Source organism: Pongo pygmaeus, chromosome 3 (genome assembly GCF_028885625.2).
Source record: "Pongo pygmaeus isolate AG05252 chromosome 3, NHGRI_mPonPyg2-v2.0_pri, whole genome shotgun sequence".
In the NCBI taxonomy this organism is placed as follows: Eukaryota; Metazoa; Chordata; class Mammalia; order Primates; family Hominidae; genus Pongo; species Pongo pygmaeus.
The window spans coordinates 90,751,353-90,763,579 of record NC_072376.2 but is presented as its reverse complement, the minus strand read 5'-3'; the positions used below and the strand labels follow the sequence as shown (position 1 = coordinate 90,763,579).

At 38.3% G+C, this 12,227-nt stretch overlaps 1 protein-coding gene across 1 annotated transcript in view; it reads right to left on the bottom strand.

The window, feature by feature from the left end:
- Window positions 1–12,227, bottom strand: part of FRAS1 (Fraser extracellular matrix complex subunit 1) — a 466,621-nt gene that overhangs the window by 38,088 nt on the left and 416,306 nt on the right. Inside the window, exons 60-61 of the mRNA XM_054485882.2 lie at window positions 9,264–9,420; window positions 6,325–6,525 (exon numbers count right to left, since the gene is read on the bottom strand). Coding sequence (XP_054341857.1) covers window positions 6,325–6,525; window positions 9,264–9,420 — 358 coding nt within the window. The remainder of the gene's footprint in view (window positions 1–6,324; window positions 6,526–9,263; window positions 9,421–12,227) is intronic.

The window sequence follows — 12,227 nt, the reverse complement described above, 5'->3', positions numbered from 1 at the left end:
AACAGACAGACTGCCTCCTCAAGTGGGTCCCTGACCCCTGTGTAGCCTAAATGGGAGACATCTCCCAGTGGGGGCTGACAGACACCACATATAGGCGCATGTCTCTCTGGGACGAAGCTTCCAGAGGAAGGATCAGGCAGCAATATTTGCTGTTCTGCAATATTTGCTGTTCTACAGCCTCTGCTGGTGATACCCAGGCAAACAGGGTGTGGAGTGGACTTCCAGCAAACTCCAACAGACCAGCAGCTGAGGGATCTGACTATTAGAAGGAAAACTAACAAACAGAAAGGAATAGCAGCAACATCAACAAAAAGGACATCCATACCAGAACCCCATCTGTAGGTCACCAACATCAAAGACCAAAGGTAGATAAAACCACAAAGATGGGGAGAAACCAGAACAGAAAAGCTGAAAATTTTAAACACCAGAGTGCCTCTTCTCCTCCAAAGGATCACAGCTCTTCACCAGCAATGGAACAAAGATGGATGGAGAATGACTTTGGCGAGCTGACAGAAGTAGGCTTCAGAAGGTCGGTAATAACAAACTTCTCCGAGCTAAAGGAGCATGTTCTAACCCATCGCAAGGAAGCCAAAAACCTTGAAAAAAGGGTAGACGAATGGCTAACTAGAATAAACAGTGTCGAGAAGACTTTAAATGACCTGATTGAGCTGAAAACCATGGCACAAGAACTTCGTGATGCATGCACAAGCTTCAATAGGCAATTCAATCAAGTGGAAGAAAGGATATCAGTGACTGAAGATCAAATTAATGAAATAAAGCGAGAAGAGAAGTTTAGAGAAAAAAAGAATAAAAAGAAATGAATAAATCCTCCAAGAAATATAGGACTATGTGAAAAGACAAAATCTACATTTGATTTGTGTACCTGAAAATGATGGGGAGAATGGAACCAAGTTGGGAAACACTCTTCAGGATATTATCCAGGAGAACTTCCCCAACCTGGCAAACCAGGCCAACACTCAAATTGAGGAAATACAGAGAACGCCACAAAGATACTCCTCGAGAAGAGCAACCCCAATACACATAATTGTCAGATTCACCAAGGTTGAAATGAAGGAAAAAGTGTTAAGGGCAGCCAGAGAGAAAGGTCGGATTACCTACAAAGGGAAGCCCATCATACTAACAGCAGATCTCCTGGCAGAAACTCTACAAGCCAGAAGAGAGTGGGGGACAATATTCAACATTCTTAAAGAAAAGAATTATTCAAACCAGAATTTCATATCCAGCCAAACTAAGCTTCATAAGTGAAGGAAAAATAAAATACTTTACAGACAAGCAAATGCTGAGAGATTTTGCCACCACCAGGCCTGCCTTACAAGAGCTCCTGAAGGAAGCACTAAACATGGAAAGGAACAACCAGTACCAGCCACTGCTAAAACATGCCAAATTGTAAAGACCATTGATGCTATGAAGAAACTGCATCAATTAATGAGCAAAATAACCAGCTAACATCATAATGACAGGATCAAATTAACACATAACGATATTAACCTTAAATGTAAACGGGCTAAATGCCCCCAATTAAAAGACACAGACTGGCAAATTGGATAAAGAGTCAAGACCCATCATTGTGCTGTATTCAGGAGATCCATCTCACATGCAGAGACACAGACACACATATGCTCAAAATAAAGGGATGGAGGAAGATCTACCAAGCAAATGGAAAGCAAAAGAAAAAAGCAGGGGTTGCAATCCTAGTCTCTGATAAAACAGACTTTAAACCAACAAAGATCAAACGAGACAAAGAAGGCCATTACATAACGGTAAAGGGATCAATTCAACGAGAAGAGTTAACTACCCTAAATGTATATACACCCAATACAGGAGCATCCAGATTCATAAAGCAAGTCCTTAGAGACTACAAAGAGATTTAGATTCCCACACAATAATAATGGAAGACTTTAACACCCCACTGTCAGTCAATATTAGACAAATCAATGAGACAGAAGGTTGATAACAATATCCAGGACTTGAGCTTAGCTCTGCAGCAAGCAGACCTAATAGACAGCTACAGAACTCTCCACCCAGAATCAACAGAATATACATTCTTCTCAGCACCAAATTGCATTTATTCTAAAATTGACCACATAATTGGAAGTAAAGTACTCCTCAGCAAATACAAAAGAACAGAAATCACAAAAATTGTCTCTCAGACCACAGTGCAATCAAATTAAAACTCAGGATTAACTAAACTCACCCAAAACTGCATAACTACTTGGAAACTGAACAATCTGCTCCTGAATGACTACTGGGTACATAATGAAATTAAGGCAGAAATAAAGATGTTCTTTGAAACCGATGAGAACAAAGACACAATGTACCAGAATCTCTGGGACACATTTAAAGCAGTGTGTAGAGGGAAATTTATAGCACTAAACGCTCACAAGAGAAAGCAGGAAAGATCTAAAATTGACACCCTAACATCACAATTAAAAGGACTAGAGAAGCAAGAGCAAACAAATTCACAAGCCATCAAAAGGCAAGAAATAACTAAGATCAGAATAGAACTGAAGGAGATAGAGACGCAAAAAACCCTTCAAACAAATCAAGGAATCCAGAAGCTGGTTTTTTGAAAAGATCAACAAAATTGATAGACCACTAGCAAGACTAATAAAGAAGAAATGAGAGAAGAATCAAATAGATGCAATAAAAAATGATAAAGGGGATATCACCACTGATCCCACAGAAATACAAACTACCATCAGAGAAAACTATAAACATCTCTATGCAAATAAACTAGAAAACTTAGAAGAAATGAATAAATTCCTGGGCACATACACCTTCCCAAGACTAAACCAGGAAGAAGTTGAATCTCTGAATAGACCAATAACAGGCTCTGAAATTGAGGCAATAATTAATAGCCCACCAACCAAAAAAAGTCCAGGACCAGACGGATTCACAGCCAAATTCTATCAGAGGTACAAGGAGGAACTGGTACCATTCCTTCTGAAAATATTCCAAACAATAGAAAAAGAGGTAATTCTCCCTAACTCATTTTATGAAGCTGGAGTCATCCTGATGCCAAAGCCTGGCAGAGACACAACAACAAAAGAGATTTTTAGACCAATATCCCGGATGAACATCAATGTGAAAATCCTCAATAAAATACTGGTGAACCGAATCCAGCAGCACATCAAAAAGCTTATCCACCACGATCAAGTTGGCTTCATCCCTGGGATGCAAGGTTGGTTCAACATACGCAAATCAATAAAGGTAATCCATTGCATAAACAGAACCGGTGACAAAAACCACATGATTATCTCAATAGATGCAGAAAAGGCCTTTGACAAAATTCAACAGCTCTTCATGCTAAAAACTCTCAGTAAACTAGCTATTGATGGAATGTATCTCAAAATAATAAGAGCTATTTATGACAAACCCATAGCCAATATCATATTGAATGGGCAAAAACTGGAAGCATTCCCTTTGAAAACTGGCACAAGACAAGGATGCCCTCTCTCACCATTCCTATTCAACACAGTATTGGAAGTTCTGGCCAGGGCAATCAGGAAAGAGAAAGAAATAAAGGGTATTCAATTAGGAAAAGAGGAAGTCAAATTGTCCCTGTTTGCAAATGACATGATTGTGTATTTAGAAAACCCCATCATCTTAGCCCAAAATCTCCCTAAGCTGATAAGGAACCTCAGCAAAGTTTCAGGATGCAAAATCAATGTGCAAAAATCACAAGCATTCCTATACAACTATAATAAACAAAGAGCCAAATCATGAGTGAACTTCCATTCACAATTGCTACAAAGAGAATAAAATACCTAGGAATTCAACTTACAAGGGACATGAAGGACTCTTCAAGGAGAACTACAAACCTCTGTTCAACGAAATAAAGGAGGACATAAACAAATGGAAGAACATTCCACGCTCATGGATAGGAAGAATCAATATTGTGAAAATGGCCATACTGCCCAAGGTAATTTATAGATTCAATGCCATCCCGATCAAGCTACCAATGACTTCACAGAATTGGAAAAAAACTACTTTAAATTTCATATGGAACCAAAAAAGAGCCCTCATTGCCAAGACAGTCCTAAGCAAAAGAACAAAGCTGGAGGCATCACGATACCTGACTTCAAACTATACTACACGGCTGCAGTAACCAAAACAGCATGGTACTGGTACCAAAAAAGATATGTAGACCCATGGAACAGAACAGAGGCCTCAGAAATAACATCACACATTTACAACCATCTGATCTTTGACAAACCTGACAAAAACAAGCAATGGGGAAAGAATTCCCTACTTAATAAATGGTGCTGAGAAAACTGGCTAGCCGTATATACAAAGCTGAAACTGGATCCCTTCCTTACACTTTTCACAAAAATTAATTCAAGATGGATTAAAGAATTAAATGTTAGACATAAAACTACAAAAACCCTAGAAGAAGACCTAGGCAATACCATTCAGGACATAGGCATGGGTAAGGACTTCATGACTAAAACACTAAAAGCAATGGCAACAAAGGCCAAAATAGACAAATGGGATCTAATTAATTCCATTGATCATCAGAGAAATGCAAATTGAAGCCACAGTGAGATACCATCTCATGCCAGTTAGACTGGCGATCATTAAAAAGTCAGGAAACAACAGATTCTGGAGAGGTTGTGGAGAAATAGGAATGCTTTTACACTGTTGGTGGGAGTGTAAAAAGTTCAACCATTGTGAAAGACAGTGTGGCAATTCCTCAAAGATCTAGAACCAGAAATATCATTTGACCCAGCAATCTCATTACAGGGTATATACCCAAAGAATTACAAATCATGCTACTATAAAGATACATGCACACATATGTTTATTGCGGCACTATTAACAATAGCAAAGACTTGGAACCAACCCTAATGGCCATCAATAATAGACTGGATTAAGAAAATGTGGCACATATACACCATGGAATGCTATGCAGCCATAAAAAAGGATGAGTTCATGTCCTTGCAGGGATATGGATGAAGCTGGAAACCATCATTCTCAGCAAACTATCACAAGGACAGAAAACCAAACATTGCATGTCCTCACTCATAGGTGGGAACTGAACAATGAGAACACTTGGACACAGGGCAGGGAACATCACACACTGGGGCCTGTTGGGGGATGGGGGGCTGGGGGAGGGATAGCATTAGGAGGAATACCTAATGTAAATGACAAGTTAATGGATGCAGCACACCAACATGGCACATGCATACCTATGTAACAAGCCTGCACGTTGCACACATGTACCCTAGAACTTAAAGTATATACATATAAAAAAGACCCACTTCTTTTTTTGTAAGGTGAGTTTCTGAAGGTGCAAATACCTCAGTGAAGTTAAAGTCCCTTTCCTAGTTTACAGACATCTGGGCTAAGTTCCTTCTAGACCTATCCTTTCCCCAGATCTTTATGCAGAAAAGTAAAAAGTGAAAGACAGTTCCGTGTGGAGATATGGAAGGAGGGGATCTAGCTTTCCAGCAAACATCAGTCAGACACAGACGGGATGGAGCCAGAAGCCCTTTAAAGCTCTGGTGAGGGGAGAGAAAATAGAGACCATCTCCCTTCAACCCCCATCATTTCTGAGGGCATCATTTTCTCCTTCCACTTGCCAAGACAGCTCTGAAAAGTTCTCCTAGCACTGTTGCCCTCCTCCGGCTACATCGCAAATGGTGTCAGGATCTATACCAGTTAGATTTCAGAAAGTTCTGTGAAGAAACCTAGCACACAGTTCAACCCTTTTCCTGTCTCATTCTCCCCATCGGATTAATACTTAAATGTCCTCTGAAAGGGGGAGAGTGGAAGATCACAGATCTTTAAGCTGTGATCTATGACCTGAACTCCATCTCTCTCTTTTCCCAAACTCATCTCCATATAAATTTTGTTTTGGAAAGTCCAAAACTGGGTATCCTGTTTCCTAGCAGATATTAAACCACTTGAACACAGGGATTGTGCCTTTCAGATGTAGTAATCTCTGATTGACCCAGCACAGCACTTTTCAGCAATATTTGTTGAATGGTGCCAGTTATGTGTGTATTTTTTTTAACCAAGTGATCCTATCATTCAACCAAATCTTAGGCTAACAAAAAATTCTTTTAAATGAACCAAAATGCCCAGCATGGTCTAAAGTAAGAGACCTATTTCTTTTTCCCCCACGTCATTTTTACGAATTAGAAATTTCACCTGCAATCTCAAATGTGTGCTTAAAAATGCTTTATGCTGTTGGAACTACTGTTTTGCTTTTTCATTTATCTGTTTATTCCTTTCTTCAAATACAAGATTTTTGCCCCTCTATTAAGTAAAACCCACAGATTGAGGTTGTCATTCAATTACCGGGACTGAACTTCAAGACTCGGCTCTTTGGGTAATAATCCACACCAGACTGGGCAGAGCCATCCCGCGTGCTGCAGCGAACCTTGGAGGTCCTGTTCTGATCCCCTCTGCGGATCACCTTGATGTTCAGAATTGCAATGGCATCTGGGCCTGCGGGTTCCCGGACTTGGTATGCAGCTTCTTCAAACTCAATGGTGGGGGCTAAGGAAATGTGGTTAGGAAAACAAGAGCCAGTTAGAATAGCACAAAGGATTCAGACTCCCAGGAAAACACCTTATAATGACAAGAAGAAATTGTTCACATTAGTTAACAGTATGAAGGCAAAATGGCTTGCAGTCATAAAACTCAATCAGTATTTACTGCTAAACAATGCTTTGGAAAAAATTATTTATTTGTGATTCTGCAGGAGTTATGTCTCACATGTTCCTTATTAAAAACAACATAATGGGTGGAATTATTTGTAGAGACCTTGAAATTCATGATGTCCAAGTTCCCATCTCGGCACTACAGTTCACAGAATGTTTTAAAATTTGAACAGTTTATCAAGGGACTGAGACATAGTAGGCCCTAGATAAATACCTGTCACATAAATCAACTTTTCATTCATGAGATATGAATTTCAAAGTTTTATAATTTATCTCATTTATATACTACTTAAATTTACCAAGTCCACCCCTCACCTCTGGTCCATTGGACCCTCTCCTCTTAATGCTCTCACCTCCCCATCCTCAGCTTTTCTTAATTTCCTACAAGCTATATAGGTAAGTATGGGTGCTTTCAGTGACTAGCTACAAGGGTAATTCAGGAACACAAGATTTCCTAATGGAATCCTGTTGCTAGGAAATGATTAATAATATATTCAACCTGAGCAACATAGTGAGACCTCATCTGTACAAATAATTAAAAAATAGCCAGGCATGGTGGCATGTGCCTGTGGTCGCAGCTACTCAAGAGGATGAGGTGGGAGAGTCACTTGAGCCCTGGTGTTCGAGGCTACAGTGAGCCATAATTGCCCCACTGCACTCCAGCCTGGGCAACAAAGCAAAACTCCATCTCAAATAAATAAATAAATAAATAATATATTGATTTTTACCAAAAAATTCAAATCATGCCTTTTCTATTGTATCTCATGGGGACGGGTGGGGTGGTGGTAGAGAGAGTGAGATAAAAAGATGGAAAAATGGAGAGTAATGATAACTTTTATACCATTTTGTGTATATCATAGAATATGGCAGAAATTTCTACTTTCTGTATTTATTTCCATTTCTTTCCCTCTCAGAAAGTCAAATCTTCCTAACTGTAGAAGATAAGCCTCATTTGAGGTTTTGTAGTTTGCAATAAGAACGCCCTTTGAAACCTAGGACGGTCACTGCAGCACAACATAAATCTTTTTTTTTTTTTCTTTGAGACAGAGTTTTGTTCTTGTCGCCCAAGCTGGAGTGCAATGGTGCGATCTCGGCTCGCCACAACTTCTGCCTCCTGGGTTTGAGCGATTCTCCTACCTCAGCCTCCTGATTAGCTGGGATTACAGGCGCATGCCACCACGGCTGGCTAATTTTGTATTTTTAGTAGAGACAGGGTTTCTCCATGTTGGTCAGGCTGGTCTTGAACTCCCAACCTCAGATGATCCACCTGCCTTGGCCTCCCAAAGTGCTGGGATTACAGGCGTGAGCCACTGCACCCGGCCTTTTTTAAAATTATACTTTAAGTTCTGGGATACATGTGCAGAACGTGCAAGTTCGTTACAAGCCACATGTGCCATCGACCCATCACCTACATTAGGTATTTCTCCTAATGCTATCCTTCCCCTAGGCCCCCGTCCCCGTCAACAGGCCCCAGTGAATGATGTTCCTCTCCCTGTGTCCATGTGTTCTCATTGTTCAGCTCCCACTTATGAGTGAGAACATGTGGTGTTTGGTTGTCTATTCTTGTGTTAGTTGCAGCAGAGTATAAATCTTATTTCCCTGAGCCTCAGTGATGGGTTTTCTGTGTACCTAGGAGAGGTTCACTTTGGGATCTGAACTTGAGTCTCCTGGGGTCAAGGACTAATTCAACTTCGAAGCTGGAGTTTATTTTATCCAATGTCCAAGTTAGTTACTGATATTTCCCTAGAAACCCTAAGAGTCACTTAAGAGTATACTTAAGAGTATAGATTCTAGAATCAGACAGAATGAAGTTCACATCCAGGTTTGCTGTTTACAGCTGTGTAACTAAGAGTGCAAATTATATAGCTGTGCTGGGGTTCAGTTTCTTTATTCATAATATAGAAATAATAGCACCAACCTCGAGAAATTCCTTCCAGTATTAAATAAGATAATATAATATGCTTAGCATAGTTCTTGGTATACAGTATTCAATAAAAACAGCTATCACTATTTGTAACATTATTATCTATTCACTCATTAAAATATCTATTTTAGTGAAACAATTATGTCCCAGTTTGAAACAGGTTTTGTCTTCCCTGGTGCCTGGGTCATTCTTGGCTAACACCTGACTATAGAGCTTAAGTTTTTTTTTAGGTTAGTAGGCCAAATTAGAGAGAAGAAAACTGAGAAATTGGACTTTTCCAGGAAGGTGGCAGTGTTTTAAATCAGTTCATTGGATTCCACTGATTCCAACTTTATTTCCAATCCTGCTCCTGAACTACAGTGACTTAAATGGCTTTTATTCTCTGTCTTAGCATTTCTGTCTCAGCTTTTGACCACAATCATTCCATATCTCCTAGCACTGTGGTAGGGAATAATGATATGAAAAATATCTACGAATTTTTTGGATCTCTGTAGAGGGAGATCATTTGCCACCAACATTTTATATAAATATTCAGAGAATGTTATCAGTAGGCATTCTTAAAGCACTTTTATTTTTCAAAACACTAATAATTAAATGTCAGTTTATGTCCCCTCAACCTAAGAGTAACTAAAGATAATTTCTTCTGTTACCATCTTCATCATTGGATATGGTGATGGTGGCCATGTTATTCTTTCCAATTCTAGCTCCACTCCAGTGGTTTCCAAGAGGAAGGCCGAGGTAGACCCTGAACTGTTCCTCTGGCTCAAACATGGAGTCATCGTGGATATAGACCGTACAGTTCTTCACCTAGAGCCAATAGCACAAGACAGATTAAAATTTTCAGCAAGATATCACTGATTTGCTTGGTTTTCCTAGAAAATTATTTTTCTTCTTTATTGCATCAAAAAGTCAACACAAATTCAAAAGGATCCAGTTTCATTTATAAAACAAAATGTTCAAATTTAACAGTTCATGCTTGAGTGGGACCCACCTATATGTGGAGACTTGTATTAGAACATGCCAAACCATTTTTAATTATTGGTGATGAATTATGAAAAACAAGATCAACAAAACAGAGAACCCACTAAAAAGCATATGTAGAACATCTGTGTTCTTTCCCACATTTTTTTCTGGGCTGCTTAATACATTTTCACATATTAAAATAGGTAGATTTCTGATGACGGGGGTTTAACATACTGATTAAACGTCCTGGAGAGTTGAGTAACACTTCTTTTCCTTTGTAAAAATTGAAGTCTTACAAAGAAATCAGAAAGGCTTTGTGCTAGGCTAAAGATACCTTCAAGTGCTAAAGAATTTTCAAATCTGCTGCTAAATGATATCTCATCTGAAAACTGTTGAGTACAGAAAGTGTGAGACAACAATCCAAATCCCTGTTTGATGGAAAGGAACCAAGTGTTTCTCAATAGACTATTCTCTACCGAGGATTGTATTTTTGAGAAAATGTAAAATATGGTCACAACATTTCAGATAACACAGCAGCCTCAATAGTAGAGTCATGTGATGTGAAGGAGGATATTTTTAGTTGGATCATTTCAAATTCACTGTTCTAACATATTGCAAAGGATATATGAGTAGAGAGAAGTTTCACTCTCATACTTCCTAAGTCACGCTAAATGGTGAGAGAATATCCCAGTGAACATTTATATGTGACTTGCTAACCTGATTTTAAGTCCCTGAAGAATGTTGCATTTTTTTTCCTCTACCACATCTTTTGTATAAGAATTCCTTATAGAAAGCATGAAGTTAGCAGTGACTTTTTAGATCTTAAAAAAAAGTTAGTGAATGACAAGTTTCAAAGCATATGCTTAGCAAGCAAAATAATAATAATAATAAGGTTCTAAAATGTGCTTAAGAATAATGATAGATTGTCATGTGGGTAACACAGACTAATAGACTGTATTTTCTTTATAATATTATTAAATTAAAAACTACTTCTTGGATAAGCAGAGAATTCTCTTTTGAACTTAAAACAAATACAGACATGTAGACTCAAAGCTGAAGATGGTATCTGTAGTACATGTATGTGTTTTAAAGCACATTTCAACCTGTCACCAGTAAAATTCCCATAAAATATATAACAAAGACAGGCTTTTATGAGTCATAAATGTGTAAATGTCATGAGTGCCCCAAAGAAGGAACCTATCACTTTTATTTTTGTAGTAAAGATGAACAGAGGAAGAATCTAGCGTGATATGTGACGGGTATGTTTTATGCTAAACTTCAAAAGGACTAATCATAAGGCAAAAACTGGATACATTTGATTATTTCAAAATTGAAGGCTTCTGATCAACTAAGAACACCATAGTCAATGGTAATAAATAAGTGACAGAAAAAGAAAAGGTGTTATTAATACCTAAAATGTCTAAAACTGGCAAGGAATTAATATTTGGGAAATATAAGAAAGTACTGCAAATCAGTGAGTAAAAGATAACATAATAAAATAAGAAACAAAGGATAAAAATAAGCTTATATGCTTATTGGAAACCCAATAAGCTAACAAGCATATAAAAGATTAGTAATTAGAGAATTAGAAATTAAAATGAGATATAACTTTATACATATTAAATTAGCAAAAATTCAAAAGATGAGTAATGCTCGTTTTGAAGAGAATATAGGGTTATAGCAACCCTCATGCACTTCTAGTGACATTCTGGAAAGTATTCCAACACAAGTTTTTCAAATTAAGTATATGCATGTCCTGTAGTTTATCAAAATTGATTTTGATAAACTGATTGTATATCCAAGAAAATTCTCATTCAAGTCTGTAAGTGGACATGTATGAGGATGTGCACTGAAGCATTATTTTTGATGACAGGGTGTCAGGAAGCTGGTGGGTGTGATCACTGAAGTTCTTCACTGTCTCTTGCTGAGAGTGTATGGATAAAATATAGCAGACACATATTGATAAATATTTGTCCCCTCCATATCTCCTGTTGAAATTTGATCCCCAGTTATTGGAAGTGGGGCCTGGTGGAAGATGTTTGGGTGATGGGGACAGTTCTCTCATGAATGGCTTGGTACCATTCTCACAGGATTGAATGAATTCTCTCTTAAATCCCATGAGATACGGTAGTTAATAAGAGTCTGACACCTCCCTACCCTCTCTCTTTCCTCCTCTCTTGCCATGTGATGATGCCTGCCCCCCTTCCTCTTCTGCCATGAGTGGTAGCTTCCTGAAGCCCTCACCAGAAGCAGATGCTGGCACCATGTTTCTTGTACAGCCTGCAGAACTGTGAGCCAAATAGACCCCTTTTCTTTATGAACTACCCAGCCTCAGGTATTCCCTATAGCAATGCAAATGGACTAAGACATATACCATAAAATATTATGCAACAGTTAGAAGCAACAGATTACATGTACACCTAAAAAACATAGATCTCAAAATATCGCTGAGTAAAAACAGTAAAAGATGAAAAAAGAGGACAATAGCATTTTTAGAAATTAAAACTGTATACATAAAACAAGCATTTCTTAAGAAGAAATACAAGTTAAGAGATACATATTAAACACAATAGATTGATGAGCAGGGAAAAGAATGTGGCTGGAGAGTAGGGGTAAAATAAAATGAATAAAAAAAACAAAAATAAGAGAAG